Source organism: Eleginops maclovinus, chromosome 9 (genome assembly GCF_036324505.1).
Source record: "Eleginops maclovinus isolate JMC-PN-2008 ecotype Puerto Natales chromosome 9, JC_Emac_rtc_rv5, whole genome shotgun sequence".
Taxonomy (NCBI): Eukaryota; Metazoa; Chordata; class Actinopteri; order Perciformes; family Eleginopidae; genus Eleginops; species Eleginops maclovinus.
Genome location: NC_086357.1, coordinates 13,959,101 through 13,978,470, shown reverse-complemented (window position 1 = coordinate 13,978,470; position 19,370 = coordinate 13,959,101). Strand labels below are relative to the sequence as shown.

The window sequence follows — 19,370 nt, the reverse complement described above, 5'->3', positions numbered from 1 at the left end:
AGTCTTTAATGGCATCAAGCTACATTTTACTGACATTTGACTGGTTAAGCTCCCCTTCTTAATTGAAATTCATTTTTAACAAATAAGTCTGAAAAGTTCCAACATCATTTGTAAAATTGTCCATTCTTAATGAGATTGACTACATTGCTTTTAAGAGGACGACTTTTATTCAGAATGATAATATTATTTAATGTCACAAAAGAAATCAAGGATCATATGGAATATATCACATAGCCTATCATAAGTGTACTCTTATTTATTTCAAATTACACGCGAAGGTGTTCTCTCGGAAAGATGACAATATCAAATGCATGTAACTAAATGTTCTTATACAGAATATCAACAGTGCTTATTTTATATATATATATATATATATATATATATATATATATATATATATATATATATATATATATAAACACGTATATATATATATCGGGGAAATTAACACATATTAATCTTGTCTTACAGAAATGTCAATGATTGTGTAGTTTATAAAACATACTATGATAATAGAAATGACCACCAGACGGACCCAAAAATAAATATTTTACTGAAATGCTTAAAGCTTAGCGTCATGCATGTTGTCATGCCCTTTTCACACTGGTGCGCACTTGGTGAGAAGTCGATGAGTCAAAATCTTACTTCCATCATACCATGACTGATTTTGCGTCAGTTAGTCTTTGGTTGAAACAAAGTTTTTTTGGTGGTTTACGTTTCATTAGTGTTTCTTAAAATGTTCCTGAGCGTGTAGTCTGCTCAAGCCTCTTGACTGCCGGGTGTGCGTACTGTTCACTGCTGAGGCACCTCCTCCTTCTGCTGTGGAGGAAGGATATTATCGGACAGCATGACACATTTTGAAGGATTTGCTCTACGGTTAAGGTACGTTTCCAATTTCAATTATTTCACAGTGAAAAGGATTAGATCAGGTTGTTGGAGAGCAAGGAGTGCCAGTGCCAGTGCAAGTAACTATTGCTGGGGATTTAACCAACGTCTTCTCGAGCAGTTGACTTTACGCAACTCAGGACAAGGAAACTAAAAATCCCGTACTGCCAAAATGTACAGAGCATTTCAACTGTATTATTTCAATTAGCAAAAGCATATTTTACTTGCTAAAGTCAGATTATGCTGAACAGTTTCACGTAGTTGCCAACCGTCGACATTTTTTTTAAATAGTCTTCATCATTATAACTTTCCCCCTGTTTACATTATTTTAGATTGATATGTTAACCATCATCTCTTTTGTCTTACATTATCAGGCAATCTTATGCTTTAACATTGCATGTTGCAAACTCTCCTCTCAGATTTGACCTGCCTGGCTATTGAGAAACAGGGAAAACCTGTTTCTGGTGGCCTAATAATAAGTCTTGTATGAAGCCTCAAATTCTGATACTGAATATACAGTAATGACTTCCTCTGTAATATTTATTTGGGAAATGCACAGTGATTCCTTCAGTGTGGGTTTGTGCAAAGAAGGAGATATGCTGTATGCATTTAGAAAGGTCTAATTTACTGCAGCTGTTTTGCATCATGGCTGGTTTCTGTCAGTCTCTTAGTTTTTGTATCACCATATGAAAATTTAGTCCTGTGAATCCAGTGTGATATGTTGGCACACACACTGAACTCAGCAGCCTGCATGCACTCATTGTACGCTGCAGAACAAGGGCAGAGTGAACTGGCACCAGCGAAAGTTGGACCACTGATGCACACAGTACGTGACCAATGCTGTGAACACACAGCCACTCTACGTGCTCTCAGTCCCAGCAGTTAAGACATGCTTTGTTGAACAGCGGAGAGAAAAGGCTGACTGACCTTGATATGCTATCACAAGCACACACACATTCCCTCATTCTCATACACAAACACTAACCCTGTATGCAAATGTCTTATCAACCTACTGTTTATGTGTTCATAGCTTTAATGTTTCTAAAATAACCATCTCACCACCTCTTCCACAGATGCACCTGACCATACATTAGATTGTGTCGTAATTATTAAAAGTAATTAATGTTATTTACACTCTATATTTGTTAAGTCATATCAGTCCCATTTACATTTTCTTTTACTTCCATATTTGTTTCTCTCTAAACATGCATATGCTGTACTTACACTCACACCTACTGTATTTGAATGGTAGCTGTTGCTCCAGTCATCTTATCATGTGTTTGTGGCTCAGCACACTTCCCTCTGCTGCTTTCGAGATGCTAAAGGCTTCACCAATCAGCTTTGGTTGTAAGAAAGGGGTGTCCCTTGTAAGAAGTAACAGAAAATGCCTTATTGTGTCATGGTGCTGATAAGAGGGAACGCAATACTTGTAGATCTATATTAAAGCTGTACTCCTTAAATTTGCACTGATATTAAACTTTTTTGTTTCAGGTTCGGAAAGCTTCAGTTTCTTGACTGAGATGTTCTCCTGAGTTCACATCTTGACAAAAGGCTTTCCTTAAGATTACTTACCTGACAACACACAATGGCTTCCAATATAATTGTGAGTATTGGCATGCAAAACAAAACTGAGTCAGGTTGTGACAAAAACAGATTCCTGTTGTTTGAATCACAGTGCAAATCATTCCATAGCAGGATTTGGATTTTCAGTTGTGCAGTAGAATGAGCTTCAAAAACTCAACATCGAGGCCTTTTCATTATCTCTGCAGCAGGTGCTGAGGGGCATGCGGGTTGCTTCAAGCAGTAAAGATTAGCATGGGATAATCTGGGAAAGAGCTGCATTCATAGTCATAACAGTTTTATATCTAACATCACTTTTTGTTTTTAAGACTTGTTAATGGTTATCAAAACCCCATTTTCTTTCAGCATAACTTGTATGTACAACAGGTGTTCAACAACTAATACCTTGAGAAGCCTGAAAAAAGTGGGGACACATCTTTGTATAGTAAAGGATGAAACAGCAATACATTTATTGGAAAGTTTATGTTCTCTGGATTTACTTTTGGTATTTTCGAATGGCAGTTCCCATTTAAGATTTTACTTAAAGGTTGTTTTTTTTTATCTGACAAAAATTGCTATTTTAAAGTTTTGCTCAATCATTTTTTTTACTTGTTCCTGATAGTCTGCTATACATATATTTAATACCAGTGTTGCCAATCAAATTGAACATTTTGCCGTCAAAGTACGAGGTGAAACACATTTTTATGCAAAGTAAACCGTGAGAACGGAAGAATTTTTCATGGGAAAACCAGTGCCAAACAGCCAAAAATTCTCACTGACTGACACATAATGTGTGTGTTATGCACATTCTTTTTTTGCATTATGATTGGACTGACTTTCCAACAAGATAATGAGCTGAAACGAATGAATGTTGTATGGCAGGTGGAGCAGCAGTTTTCTCACAAATTCACAGTGACAGTGGTTCGAGCCGAGAGCGTCACAAAGGGAGCACTGGGTGACCTGTGTGAGTCTTAGCACATTTGTTCCACTAATACTTGTCATTCACACATTGAAAAAATGTTTTGCAGCAAATTATTCAGAACATGTTGCATGCACATATTATCTTCCGGTTTATGTTTGTGTTATTTTCACTTGAATGGTTTTTAAGTGAAAAAAAAAGGTTCCCCGAAATAATTACAGAAAGACAAGTAAAATGTGTGATACGTGTGTGTTGCAGTGGACACCCCAGATCCATATGTGGAGCTGTTCATCCCAACAGCCCCGGAGAGCAGAAAGAAGACCAAGCATATAGACAACAACATCAACCCAAAATGGAACGAGACCTTTCATTTCATATTAGACCCAAACCAGCAGAACGTCCTGGAGGTAAAACCTGGATTTCATTTTCTAGGCAGTCTGGATGACAAGTACTGATGTAGTGGATTGATATATAATAATAAACTGTATATGTACCTTCTTGACAAAACTAAAAGGCATATAAACAAATAACAGAATATGCAGTATGTAAACATATTTAACCATTTATCTGATGATGTTTATCCCAATCAGTTAACATTAATGGACGCCAATTATGTGATGGATGAGACACTTGGTACCGCAACCTATGACATCACCAAGCTCAAAGTCGGCCAGAAAACTATGGAGTCGTTCCTCATTGGCAAAGTAAGATATCTATTCCCAACTGACTATTGAAGTTTATCATTATGTAATCATGATGTCTTACAGGAGGTCACACATATTTTTCTGAAGATATCAAATATGTAAAGATGGGATTGAAAACCACTATCACAGCTGCTCTTCCACTGAACAATTACATATTTTATTGTTTTGACAGGCAACCAAAGTATACCTAGAGTTGTCGCTGGAGATCTGGTAGGTATTGCCTTAAATTGTGTATGATTAAACAAACATTTACAGCAATACTTATTTAGCAGAGTTCACTCTGTGATCAACCAAGAGGCCCTTATGTTAAACAGTAATACTCGCTTATGAGTGTGTGTTTTAAAATCCACCACTGGATGAAGAATACCAAAGAATTTTCCTGGAGCAATGCATAATCTAAAATTAGAACTTCAAGCAGCATGACTCATGAACAGGATACTAATTATATAGCATTAAAATGCATCATAATTCCTGTTGCATCACTACATAGGGGTTTGTGGGAGGATTTGGAAATGCAATACAGGTGTGTAATTATGAAGGTGAGCAGTGAGAGATGCTGAGGATTTTTGTCTGTGAAAGTGTCTTATCTGGCCTATAGATAGTTGTACACTGAGAGATCCTATCCTCTTTCTGCCTGTCAGCAGAACATTTAAAAGATGAGTTATTGTTTGTCTTCCCATTATCACATTTTATTGAACCTTGTTTGTTCTTTGTTGCTACAGTACTAAACTGGACCTGCGGTTCAGCCATGCCCTGTGTGACAAAGAGAAGGAGTTCAGACAGACCCGCAGAGAGAGGGTGATGCTGGGCATCAAGAAGCTGCTCGACATGGAGAAGCCTCGTTTCCTGCCTAGCTCTCCAGAGGAGGTGGGAACTGAGCCACAAAACTTCAAGTTTGTTAAATGTCTACTGTCTGAAAACGTTTTTTTAGTCTTTTTCACACACCTGTGAGTTGACAGCTTAATTGATTCAAGCAGCCAACTTCTGTTTGCACTTTTACTACATTTCTTATGATTTAATCATTTTGTTAAGTTTAAGCAAGCTTTTTGCTTTATTTAACCTAAGTTACTGATACTTGAAGAGTTCCTACATCTGTACAAAGTAAGTCACCAGAGAAGTTTTTCACATCCCTCTACTAATGGGGGATATTTCTTTGCACCTCTCTACAAAAGATACAAACGGATCCTGGGGCCAACTAGTTTAGGTACACACACATTTAAATAGACCAATCACTTTCTAATGTGCAAAAACCGACACATATATACAGGGAAACAGTCTTCAACACAAAACTGGCAAATAAAATAGGAGCCTCTGATGCAGACTTGTAACTTGTAAGAAAGAGACGGCAGTTCGCATTAGCATATTACCGTTTATATATAACCGTTTCCTATCCATAGCTTATATTTAGAGTATGGAGTGTTATCTCTTCTAAAGCTCTCAGTGAGAAAGAATAATCCATAACGAGCCACAAAAATGAATAGAACTTTTGTCCGGCTGTGTTTTTTTTTGCGGTGGTCTACATAGGTTGTCACTGCTAGCTTGCTGTCAAAAATGTTACTTGAAGTCCGACGTGTGACTGTGCTCCTGCTTCTCTGAGTAGATAATAAAAAAAAAGTCCCTCCTCCACCCTAAGATCCACTTGTACACTCTGAATCTACATTTGCAACCGTGAGGAAAGTTTATATCGACATGTTTTCATATAAGGAATGATCAGAGCCTATGCCAAATACCCGCTATGCCTTTTTTACAGTCACATAATAATCCATTCCACATGAACTAGCAGATGGAGTTATAGCTACAGTATGTGTGCTTACTTTGGCATTCCTCGTTCTTGTACATATTCACTTCATGATCCACTGTATAGGATTAAGCCTATTGAAGAAGACAAAAATGCAAAAGACCTGTTGTTCTGATATAATCAGACTAACTAAATAAAAACTGTCATGCGCTTTTCACAAATTTTGTGTCAAACAATAAAGTATGCCTTATAACCCCTCAAGTTGTGCGCCCCTGCTCTGACTTGGGTTGAGTTTCATTTTCTTGCTGATGTGGTTTTGGCTTTACGCCCTTGGGCCTAGCTATAATCTCCAGCCAGGCCTGCGCATGTCCTCAGCTTGTTCCGGAAGATCCAGAGGAATGAGATAACCAGTTCCTGCCTTTCACTATGCTACACCATCACTCAACTTCCTATCCAGGACAACCTGCATATGTCTTTCAGAATTGTAAAACCTGTCTAAGAGATAAAAACAGACTGCATACAAGGAACCAACATTGCAAAATAAAAATTATGAAATTTTTGAAAATCTGAAGGGTTGCGAAGGCGTGACGCAACTGGCACCCTCACTGTGTGGAGCCACAGGAGGGAAGTTAGTCAACCTGAAATAATGAGAATGAATGCAAGACTCATACTGTAAACAGTTAGTATGTAATTATGTGATTAAACATGTCTTTGTCTTCTTATAAATCACATTATGACTATGTCTGGGTGGTTATGTGTGTGTGTGTGTGTGTGTGTGTGTGTGTGTATGTGTGTGTGTGTTGCAGGTGCCTGTTATAGCCATAGCGGGTTCAGGAGGCGGTTTCCGTGCCATGGTTGGCTTCTCAGGTGTGATGAAAGCGCTGTTTGAGTCTGGGGTCCTGGATTGTGCCACATATGTTGCCGGCCTTTCTGGATCCACATGGTCAGTTTTAATTTCTCCTCATCTCCAATTATTTAGTTTTATTAATTTTCTCACAACCTGACCCCTTTTTTTCTTAATGCGCTTTATTTCCTTTCATTTTATTCTTTGTTATTGCTCCTTTTTTTCCGACTGTCTTTCGGTGTTGCCTCCACCCTTTCCTAGAAAACTGCCCTTCATCCTCCGCTGGTACGAACCTTTCATCAAACAAGCAACTCTGGTTTGCTTTAGTCTCCATCGTCATGTTTGTTGAGTGACTTAGTGGATTTAACTTCCTTATCAATGCAATACCTCCAGTAAAAACATTGTAAAAGCACAGGCATATTTTTTTGATATACTGATTTTTTTATTTCTCTTTATCGCTATAGGTACATGTCCACTCTCTACTCCCACCCAGAGTTTCCAAATAAGGGCCCGAAGGATATAAACCCAGAGCTGATGAATAGAGTCAGCAGTAACCCGCTGAAGCTGTTGTTACCCCAACACATCACCAACTACATCCAGGCCTTGTGGGCTAAAAAGGCCTTTGGGCAGCCTGTTACCTTTACTGATATCTTCGGTATGCTCATAGGAGAGACGCTCATACCTGCGGTAAGAGACGCATGACAGCTGTTGTTTGTTGATGGAATTCTTTAATTATCTGTGTCGGTATTGTTTGGCAGTACATCAGTCCTTCTCTTCCTTTCAGTTCATGTTTAATTTCTTCTATATTATTTTGTTCTGACGTCCTATTCAGGCCTTACGCAAGTTTTTTATTTTCATTTTGTGCTGTTTATTCCCTATTTGTATTAATTTATCATGTTCTACTTCCATATAATCATGACGACTTTTACTAACTGCAGATTGTGTATGTGTAAATGACTCAAAAACTGCCATCTTTTCTACCCAGAGGATGGACATCAAACTGAGTAGCATCCAGGAGAAAATAAACCAGGCCCAGAGTCCTCTTCCTCTCTTCACATGTCTGCATGTAAAACCAGATGTTTCTGAGCTCATGTTTGCAGGTAAATAAATATCTATCTTTTTTTAAATGTCTACATGTGCCTTTATGTTGAATTGTATGTTACATGTTTCACCATGTCCCTAACAGAATTATTTTGCATTTGTAATGAGTAACTTCAGAGATGATCGAATGGCCACATGCAAAGTAACCATGCGGTACATATTTCCTTATAATGCTGCACTGCAAAGAGGATGTGTCATGGCGGGCTGGGCTTCAATGACAGCTCTGTACTGCCAGATAGCAACTTTGCTATATATCGAGGAACTGGGTAGAGTGCGTAAGGCCATAATAGACTCCAGGTTAGTCTAATGTTAGTGTTCAAACTTCCTCATTGTAAGGGCTATTAACCCAGGCTGCACAGCCAATGCACACTGTGCTCCAACAAAACAAGCATGTGAAAAATAGATAACAAAGCAAAAGCTGAAACTTCACAGTGAGACTCGATAAATGAATGGATCGCCTTTGCTTGGACCCAATATTACATTCCATTGCTTTACATTGAAACATAACATACTGGACATCTGACAACATTAGCTTTTACAAAAACCCACCAAGAATTTAAAAAGTGTGATGTCCTTGTGGAGAAAGTGTTGCTGTTGCAGTATCAAAGTTATTAATTTCATGTTTAAAGAAGTACCAAACAATATGTTGGATACCAACTAAAGAAAACCCGAATCCAGAAAAGACAATAATGCACTCGACTTGAGATAATTAATGACAATATGTCACTTAGGGTGTATGTGACTTTGAACATGTCCTAAAATTCTGACGACAAAAGAAACCTGGCCATGCTATTTCTGATTGACTATGTTCAAATGCTGTGCATGTCAGTTTGATATGCATCAGGGTGAGGCCACACTCAATGCTAATCTAGATAACAGCCGGGACTTGAATAACCTAAGTGTAACCCTTATGGTATGAATCATGTTGTGCATCATGTGTATCAACTAAAGACACTCTTTTATTTACTTATAAATCCAAATTAGTTTCCCCTATTTCAAATACAAATCCCTTTTATTGTGTTTCAAATCCAGTTGTCATCTATTTGGTGCGTGACAAAATGTATTGAAAGTAGCAATCTCCTTCAAAACAGTCCCCAAAATGTCCAGATGATATGGTGATCATATTCCATAAACAAATGTGTCACATTTCTGTTACATTAACACTGAGATTTCCACCTGCAGACTGGGTGGAGTTCAGCCCGTATGAAATTGGGATGGCAAAGTATGGCACCTTCATGACCCCCGACTTGTTTGGAAGCAAGTTCTTCATGGGAACTGCCATAAAGAGACACGAGGAGAACCCTATTCATTTTCTAATGGGTGAGAAAGTGTTTTCATCCAAAGCAGTCACACTAGTTTTCCATTATTTAACAAACTCACAGTATATTTCTGATTCAGGTGTGTGGGGCAGCGCCTTCTCCATCCTGTTCAACAGAGTGCTGGGAGTCAAAGACACAGTTGGAGGCAGCACCATGGAGGAGGAGTTAGGTAATCTTTTTGCTTCTCATTGAAAAATACATATAATCCCTAAATAATGCTTAATGCTTATTATTGACTACATTTGTTTGATTAACTGGATAAAGCCAAAACAGTAATAAGTATAATGTATAAGTAATCAGGAGGTGTTTACTGGCCTTTGATTACATAACTTGATCATCAGCAGATGGCTATGACTTATTTTTCAGAGCACGTCAGTCATCTATGATATTTGAAATTTATCGTTTGAAGTTAATAATCTGCCGGAAGATCACCAAATTGTATCAAATGCTAAACAACAGCCGCCCATTAGACCCTTTGGAAAAAAATGTGTCCACTTTACCCAGGTGAAAAAATACTTTCACTCAGTTGTTACAATAATTTAAAAAATGAATTAACGATAGAAAATATTTTTCACAATGATGAGGTATTTTATGTTAAGTGTCATTTTTTAAGAACAAATTATTGCATAGAAGAAAATGTATTGTATCAAAAATCATAATAAAATGCATTTCATCCTTGCAGTACAGTACGTGTGACAATACATTAAAAAAAAAACAGATCTTAAAACACATTTTAACAGTAATCTGAAATATGTGTTTAGTCATGGGTGTTTTGTGTAAGTGGAAAGTAAGTGTTCGTTTACAGATAATGCCACTTTCTTTGGTCTGTATTGATCTTTTGATAAAAGTTCTTCTTTGAGACACCCGTCACTGAAACTGACACTCACCTGAGACTCACCTGAGACTCATTGTTGTCTGTATTTTCTCGCCTGATGCCAGAATTATTCTCACGCACTTTGACACCTGTTTTCTCAAACATTTAAAGATAGCCAATCTAAAATTATCTCACCTGATTTGAAATGGGTGGCATTGCTGTTTGTGTGTGTTTGCACGATGATACAAAAACAGTGTATAAGTTTCCCTTCCCATATCCTGACAGATCGGTTTGTTTTGGTTGAAGGTGTTTGTATGGGGTGACCTTTAAATGTTCAGACACGCTCTGCATTACTTGTACTAAAGTGCTAAGAAAATCTCCACCCAGTCAGGCATTCTTTATCAGGTGTATTGCATTTCTCTGAGGAATTCTTTTGGCAGATAAAAACAAGAGATAGTGAATTTGATAATGTCACATAGCTGAACAAAACCATTCTTTCTGATACAGAGTTGATATTTTGTATGACTTGGATTAAAGAGCGTGTTTGAAGTTGTAACCTGATGAGTGAATCTGTCTTGTGTCTTACAGAGCAGATCAAACCCAAGCACATTGTTGGAGAAGACAGTCTGGACAATGACGAAGAGCCACGTAAAGGTGAGCTCAGACATGTTTGATTCAAACTGGGAAATGACAAACACACAGCAGCATGTGTAATGGCACATTAGAGGTGTGTGATTTTGAATAGTGTCAGTAAACATTGTGACACATTGTTCGGTTGTGAGGAAAGTAAACACCATTTGTCAGAATTTCTGTGGTAATACTGCCATGTGCATCTGTAAGCGTGACTCATCATCAGAACAGTTACTGTGGTTTCTGTCAGAACAGGAAAAAGCACTTGTTTAGATTTCACTTTTAATTCTTGGGTTTGCAGACTGTGTATTTTATGATACAATGTACATGCGTTGGCCAATTAACATGTGTTTTTTACTTTTCATGATCCTACTATTATTTTTATTGTAATTTTCTTTGTGAGTAAGAGTTTTAGCTGTGATTGAAATCATAAATAGTAAAAAACAGGAAGAGAGAAAAGAGCGGATGCAATAAAATTAGTGATAGAGATATATTTGTTTACAATGAATTAGCCTTGATGATGGAGTTCATTTTAGATGTAAAACAAATCCTTTCTGGTACATTTCACATGTTGTTTTAACTATAAAACACATTCACACTGCACCAACACTTTACTTTTAATACTAAATGGGGTCTTAAATACCTGCACATTATTTGGAACAATCTACAATGCATCTGTGAATGCATCTGTGTATTGATTTCACTTCTTTTGTGTATCGTTATTGTATACTTACTTTTAGAATTGGACTATTTAAACATCCTTTAGCTACAACGCAATATTATCATTCTTTTGAATAGGTGATGAACCTAAGTGTTATATTCCGTCACTTATATTTTTCAGTTACTCCTGAGGGAAATATCTGGCCTGTCTTAAACTTAATGTTCCACTTGAGACCCAGTTAAAACATTGTTGTCCCAATATTTCACATTTTTTCATATTTCAACGTTCAGCTGGAACTGAGAACCAAGAGGCAGAAGATGAGTACCACCGCACCGCTCAGGCTAGCTGGGTTCAACGAATGTTCACGTCGTTCTTCAGTGACTCATCCTTATTCAACACAAGAGAGGGCCGGGCTGGGAAGGTAATTGAATATGTGAATTCAACACAAAACCATGAAAACGCTTCATACAACAAACAGCTTGTGCTCCAGCCACATTTTTGTTTCACTTTTCCTGTATTCAAATTCACAACCAACTGTTTTCCTTCATAACTCATCTCGACCTTTTGCCAGGTGCATAACTTCATGTTGGGCCTGAACCTGAACACCAGCACCCCCTTCTCTCCGGGCAACGAGATCACATGCCATGCCCTCCAACCTGAGGAAGAGGTGGATGCTGTTACAGGTTAGAAGGGTGGTCACAATCAATTATTTTAGACAATATTTTTCTAGGATCCTAAAAATAGGACATGATCATTTTGGTTTTGATTAAAAAAAATGTATTGAATATACCATCTGGAAATGTTTAGCATCTAGCCGCAAATCAATCATATTGCAATATTTAAATGATAAATAAATAAAATACTATATAGGAGCCTTTTTCTTAATTTTGCAACTAAATGCATGTGCAACTGAACACAGGGCTGGATAGGAGGAATACATTTTCTTTACTGAACAAATTGCACCAAAATCTAAATCATAATTAATGATTTTAAACTCTATGTTACTGCTGCTTCAAAAGACACATTAACTGAATGTCTTGGACATTTCCTAGCGGAAGTGAATTAGAAACTCAGAAAGAAGAGTTTATATTCACAATTCCTAGTTAAAGTATTTTCAATAGAGCATATAGTTAATGTTGGAATTTATGGTATGTTTTTAACTCATTACACGTCATTTTAACATTCTTGCCATATAGAAATGTTTTCTCAACATTTGGTTCTTCTTTCTTTTACCCTCTCTTGCTATTTGTGGTTTCAATGTGATATTCTCAGATCCAGATGAGTTTGATCGTATTTACGAGCCTCTGGATGTGAAGAGCAAGAAGATCCATATAGTGGACAGCGGTCTCACTTACAACCTTCCCTACCCTCTCATCCTGCGGCCGGAGCGCGGTGTCAATCTCATCATCTCCTTTGACTTTTCTGCACGACCCAGCGACTCCAGCCCCCCATTCAAGGTCAGAGGCTATTTGTTACAGTCGCACATTGCTCCAAAATATCTTTACAAACAGGGAACCATGAATATCATTTTTATTTTGTAAATCTATGACACAGGAGCTCCTATTGGCAGAAAAGTGGGCTCGAATGAACAAGCTTCCATTCCCCAAGATCGACCCGAAAGTCTTTGACCGCGAGGGCCTGAAGGAATGCTACGTCTTCAAACCAAAAAAAGGAGAAAAGAACTGCCCGACTGTCATCCACTTTGTCTTGGTCAACATCAACTTCAGGACCTTTAAGGCTCCTGGTAAGTAAGCGCACATGTGGAGGTTTTCCTCAGCACGTGTGAAGAGGAAAATATGCCCAGTCTGTATTATTTTAATAATGCTGCTTAACCATCATGGAACATGAGGCATCTCTTCCTCGAACTTGCAAACTGGAATTCAACCATAATCGTTTCGAGGCAGGCATTTTTTTATGATCAGCCAACAGTTGGGCCCCTCAACTCCCCTTGGGAAAAAAACCCTGCGCAGGGTCTTTGTGGTTTCTTGGTGGAAGCGGTGTGTCTGTCTTTTAGCGTACCTGCAATTTACTGACTGTGACTGTGTGTGTGTGTGTGTGTGTGTGTGTGTGTGTGTGTGTGTGTGTGTGTGTGTGTGTGTGTGTGTGTGTGTGTGTGTGTGTGTGTGTGTGTGTGTGTGTGTGTGTGTGTGTGTGTGTGTGTGTGTGTGTGTGTGTGTGTGTGCGCGTGTGTCAAGGCATCTATGCACAAGCCCTAGATATGGACCACAGTGTGTTCAGTGTTTTATGACCTGCTTGGGTGAATTATGGTTCACTTAAGGAGCCAGGTGCTGGTAGTGAGTCTCTCGTTCCAGTGGGAGAGCTCCTTGTGTAAACATACAATATATCAGCGCCCATACAGAGACAGACTATCCCATCATCTCTTCTCCTGCCTCTTTACATTCAGTAGGTCATCATCGGCCCACATGCTTCCGCAGTCTGTTTATGGACGTTACGTAAGCTTTTTGCACTCAAACCCAAGAGAAATGTGAGGGAGTTGTACCATAAATGGACTTCCCGTCTGTGGAAGTTAACCCATTACGGAGTTATTTCACCCATGTATGCATTTTCCGAAACATAACTTCTCGATGTGGTCTTTCATCTTTACTAATAATAAAAACTAAATCTGGATAAATTGTACATTTTTCCTAAAAGTGGAAGATCTATCAGGTGTTAATATAGAAAGCTATTTTTAGTATAGGTGTTATGAATATAAAGTAATCACTACAGAAGTAAATGCATCTTAAAATAGTTTTCTCATACTGAGGAAAGAAGGATCTTGTTTGTTCTTTTCTATTTTGGTCTTTTTTCTACTATAAAGAAAAGAGAATAAATGTTGTTCTGAAGCTATTGTCTTCATCAACAAAATATAAAACATTTGAAGCATGTAACTCGCTCAATATTTGAGTGGAATATTAGAAATATACTATATAGCTAACAAAACAAGCAAATCAAATCAAAAATAATTGTATTTAGTTGTTTGCAAAATAAAAATGTAATTCACGACTCAACATTTGTCAGATTTATGTCAGATTTTAATGGATTTATTTAATAATTTTCTAACTCTTTAATTTACTTGCAGGTGTACCCAGAGAGACAGAAAAGGAGAAGGATTTGGCTGACTTTGACATCTTTGACGACCCAGAGTCACCATTCTCCACTTTTAACTTCCAGTACTCCAACGAGGCCTTCATCCGACTCCACGACCTCATGGAGTTCAACACTCTTAACAACCTGGAGGTCAGCTTTGTAGTTATGGTTACACTACAGGATGTTTACATTGAGTAATGCATAGTTTGCATACTTCCAACCACAAACAACAGGAAACAATGATGGTGCCTGCAGTTTGTAAGACTCAATGTCATCAGAGGGTTAAAAAGTGATTCAAGCTTTTGTACAATCTGCTGAGTCCTTTTATGAATTCCAACAGTCATTCTTGGTTAATCCGATTTCACTCAATAGGGAATTTTTACATATTTGTGTTGTCAGTAGACACATATCCGTTTGTTAAGCAACATTAAAAGTGTAATCCTAGAGACAGGCTAGTACAAGTTTACTTTAGTTCACAGGAGGTGTGTTACCCTGAGTTACCCTGGAACTTTCACTCACCTTATTTGACTCACTTCCGTGCTGAGTAACGATTCAGATGTGATTCAATGTATTTTGGGATTACAATGGTAATACAGCTGATTAAAGACGGATATATACTGTCAATAAAGATACTCTGACTCAGCAGATTTTAGCACAATGAATGAATAAGAAATGTGCCCAGTCCCACCAAAGTTTGATCATTTATGCAACGATATTTGGATGCGATCCCCAGCACATGACTGTGGAGTCATGTGCATCCTGTACTTATTGTTGCATATTTAAAGCAGTGTCAATCAGCATTTTAACCATGCAAGTGTCGAGATGGTAATGTTGGTCAGTCTGCTACTTTGGTCCACAACAGAGTATGTCAAAATGATTGAATGATAATGTGAATCAAAATAAATCTTCTTACAAAAAGCAATATTTTGTAGAAAGTACTGTATATCCAAACTATTTGAGCTAACATTGGTATGGGTCTGGCATTCAAGATTTAATCCCTGTATTTGTCCCCTGTAGGTGATTAAGGAAGCCATCAAGGACTGCATCGTGTCCAGGAAGGAGGATCCCTCATGCACAACCCTTCCCTTCTCTCTCAGTGCAATCCCCAAAAAGAAGGCTCTCAAAAGAGATTTTCGGGGAGAAACCTTGAACTTCCTGGGAAATAAAAACCAGTAATCTGATTTTAGACTTCGGAGAAAGGAGACATTTTGTATATTGTAGATTCAGTCTTAAAGTAAAGCATTTTCTTTTTGGAAAAGTCTATCAAGTTGATCTCTTTTTGCATACTTTGAATCCTCCATTTTCCAAGAACCTTAAAGTTTACTTTTACAAGCCATTTGATTGCGTTCATATGTTACACAATGAGAATATTTTTCTAGCTTTTTTCCCATGTTGGAGTTTATTGATAACAGACATCTGATCTCTGTTTCTAACTGCTGGTTATAAAAAAGACTTGACACTGAGAAACTATGCTATCTCTTAGTACTTCATTTGGGAAAGAAATATCCAGCTCAGATCTATATGTTAATTTACTTCACGTGAATTTTGTACTGAAGTTGCAACAATCCCATTCCATGAGGATACCTTTTACTCTTGCTTCTGAGGGCAAATCGGAATTTCCATATTTCCTTTGACTTTTTATGCTGTGATTCATGTCCATATTATGCTTGTGTGAATGCACCATGAGAAGCCTCACCTGTACCTGTAACTGTTTGTCAGCTGAACTCTTTCCATATTGACTACCAAACATGCAAGTCATTATTTTTTTTTTGTTCCCCCAGCAGCTCGTCTTAACATGTAATCCTTTTTGTAAACATAGAAGAGGAGCTGGTAACCATTGGTTTTGTTTAATGGCAACTATTAGGCACGCTACATGCACCCCCTCTGGTTACCTCAAACATCTCAACGATGCTTACCCACCTACAGGGAGTGTCTCATATTAAAGCCACCATTTTGGAAAAAACAAACTTGAAGCCATAGAAACGGCCATGCTTTTTCTCTCCCTCACCCCTTCTCTATATCTCTAGGTGTGTTTATTTTCCGATCGTGTTGTTTCAGCTTTAGTTTTTTTTCCCAGGCCCTTTCCAACTAACCCAATCGGTAAAGGACTCTCTGAATGCCCCCGTACTATAAGTGGAGCTTATGTTAGGGTGGGTGGATGTGGTGAGCTCAATCATCCAGTCACAGCTGGAAAAGGTGGCTCTCCGTGGCCCTTAGTGGAATTTAACACACTACACCTACACCTGCAGAAATGGAGGCCTGGAATCTGACACACTACACCTATACCTGCAGGGGCCCAAAGGCTGCACACAGTGCAGTGGAATTTTACACCTAGCACTTTCTAACACGATATGTTTCAGCACTGTTGGTTAGGAAAAAACTGAGAAAACAATGAGAGAGTGTTTTAGATTATTTCTGCAGGGATTCATGACCCCTGAAACATGTATGCGGATTGTTTTAGCCGAGAGTTTTGCATGTTCATGTTTCTGCAGTGAAAAGCATTATACTTGGGGAATTTGCTTTTGTTTATTTTATTTGTTACATATAGAGGACCAAAGACGTGACAGCAAGGGCTAGCCTTGTTAAGCTCTTGAAACTCCTGAACCTAAAGACTGGCGTGTGTTTGAGAGGACATAGTTGGAATCCAAGTTCAACATTCGAAGTGGTTTATTTTCTCTTTGTGTGAAAAATATTAAACACACATATAAACGTAAAAAGAAGAACAATAACAAAGGGGGAAGACCCATCTCCCCTTGTTTTCAGTCTTAAAGCTAAGCTAAGCTAAGCTAAGCATATGCTTGCTGTGGCCTTAAATGTAGAACACAGATGAAAAGATAAAAGATGTACTGATCATGTTATCTATGTAAATTCGCAAAAAAAAGAAGCACATTCCCAAAATGTAAAACATGTTTTTATACTCAAAGCAACAAAACAAGTACCGATCTTTTTATCTTTTTATGTTTCACTTTTATTTTCTTTGTAGTCATTTAGTTGATTTAGAAAGCATACAAAAGCTGTTGCTATTTTATTTTTCTAATGTTATTTTGTCATAAAATGTTAATGTTCTTCTGACAATGTTTACAAATGTGCAAGATGCTAAACAGACAATCTGATAGTACAAGATGTGTATACATTTACTCCTGTGATCTTTAACTGTTAAAACTGGCAAAGCAAGACATACATAATGTTTATGTGTATTGTAAAAAAGGACGATAATAAAAGACAAATTGTGTGTCAAAATATCAGGTATCCTTCCTGCATCCGTGAGACCATACCTGAAAAAACAGAGCAGATAATAAGAAATTGAAATGTTGCTTTTCTGGCATGCCCTGTTTTGGAAATTATATTTGACAAAATGGGTGGCAGGATTGATCTTAATGGATAGATAGAGTTTCGAGAGATATTTTACTTTCGACCATAATAAAGACTGATATGTAGAGTCTAGTGTTTGTCTTTCTGACTGTCTGACTAACAAATTCAGACCCTCAGGGGAAAATGCACAAATGAATACCTGAAAAAAATACTTAGGAATGTTACAAATGAACAAAACGGTACACCTTAGTACAACTAACATTAACAGGGTATAACAAAGATTGATAATTACAGGAAGACGTACTGCGTATATTTTCTATTTTGTTTTTAATTAGGTTGATTAATTATATAATGCAGTTAATGGACACCTGTTTGTTAAACAATTACTTTTCATTAATGTACTAAACCAAAACTGAATTTTTACACTACACTATTATAAAAACCTAGCCTTCAATTAAAGATAATATATATTTGATACGAAACATCTTGGATTCTTATCTTCTGAGGTTATATTGTTTTGTTGTCTTACAGAATATACTAAACTTCACCAAGCCATTTTATTGATATGCAGTTTTTCTTGTATTTATTCTCATTGCATTTGATAGTGAGGTAATCTTTTTTTACATGAAACTAGTAATTGTAGCGGAATACATTTTTAAAAGTAACCCTCCCACCCTGATATTGATCTGCTTCAAAATATAATAAGTTCTTCCTTGGCCCATGATAAAAAAGTATGTACAATTGGCTTTTGGATTACCTCAATATCAAATTCAACGCAAAAAAGAACAGAAAATGAAATACCCATATGATGGCTTTTACTTAACTGTACTATGTAAGTAAAACAGAGCAATGTTTCTCTGTTGTCTGCAGCTTTTCATATGTTCAGTCAGGAGTCTCATGAGGACTGATAATGGTATTTAATAAATCTTACAGCCAAAAACATGTCAATCACCGTAATGATAACCTCAACATGTTTTAAACTTTAACTCAATGTTACAAAAGAACACACCGCAACCACTTCCCCTTCCAGAGAGGAGGGAGCCACACAGAGTCTCTCATAGCCTGGAGACCTGATCCAAAGCAGCACCTACTAGTTCATTAAATTCCCCAATTAAATCATCATCTCAGAGAAATATTCCCCCCACGTGAAAATTTGGTTTCTTCTCTTCATCTTCCGCTGTCTATCTCAGTGTTTGCTGTTCAGTAGGAGAGGAAGCAGGCTCCATATAGAAATTTTCCAGGGCCTATTAATTTTCACATTCACATGAAGGTCATGTATGTGCCTGTACCCTCGCCTTTTGATGTGTTGAGTCATTCACATTGCACAGATGGGTTGGGGCACTCCACAAAGCCTGCAATGAGGAGACTCATGACCTATGCACGGAAGGTTGTGTGGGCGTGTGTGTGTGTGTGTGTGTGTGTGTGTGTGTGTGTGTGTGTGTGTGTGTGTGTGTGTGTGTGTGTGTCTGTGTGTGTGTGTGTCTGTGTGTGTGGGTGTGATTATTTTTGAGAGAGAATGAGGGGGAGGCAGGAAGAATGATGTATGTACTATATATTTTCATTGAAGTGTGTGTTTGGTTGGGTGGGGGTGGTCATAATATGTTGCTATTCAGGTTGTGTTATCAGCTTTAATATTTATGTAGGCATGCAGTGAGCAACACTTTCTCACTCCCCTGAAACCAGTTGCTTCAGATCAGTGTGTGTGTGTGTGTGTGTGTGTGTGTGTGTGTGTGTGTGTGTGTGTGTGTGTGTGTGTGTGTGTGTGTGTGTGTGTGTGTGTGTGTGTGTGTGTGTGT

General features: G+C 37.8%; 1 protein-coding gene across 1 annotated transcript; it reads left to right on the top strand.

Moving 5' to 3' along the window:
* The first annotated feature begins 631 nt into the window (after positions 1-631).
* Positions 632-17,504, top strand: pla2g4ab (phospholipase A2, group IVAb (cytosolic, calcium-dependent)). Its single transcript, XM_063890895.1, has 19 exons — positions 632-882; positions 2,377-2,488; positions 3,328-3,409; positions 3,623-3,771; positions 3,955-4,068; positions 4,241-4,278; positions 4,791-4,935; positions 6,613-6,749; positions 7,115-7,337; positions 7,636-7,750; positions 8,934-9,071; positions 9,150-9,239; positions 10,473-10,538; positions 11,466-11,596; positions 11,747-11,858; positions 12,448-12,632; positions 12,730-12,919; positions 14,255-14,412; positions 15,280-17,504. Exons 2-19 carry the CDS (start codon positions 2,471-2,473, stop codon positions 15,436-15,438), a joined length of 2,250 nt encoding a protein of 749 aa, XP_063746965.1. The 5' UTR covers positions 632-882; positions 2,377-2,470; the 3' UTR covers positions 15,439-17,504.
* Positions 17,505-19,370: the final 1,866 nt, after the last annotated feature.

What these genes read in the sequence shown, in the direction of transcription:
- pla2g4ab (XM_063890895.1), top strand. An exon ending in GGCCTTTCTGGATCCACATG is followed by an intron (nt 6,750 to 7,114) that starts GTCAGTTTTAAT and finishes TTATCGCTATAG; the next exon opens with GTACATGTCCACTCTCTACT. An exon ending in GAGAGACGCTCATACCTGCG is followed by an intron (nt 7,338 to 7,635) that starts GTAAGAGACGCA and finishes TTTTCTACCCAG; the next exon opens with AGGATGGACATCAAACTGAG.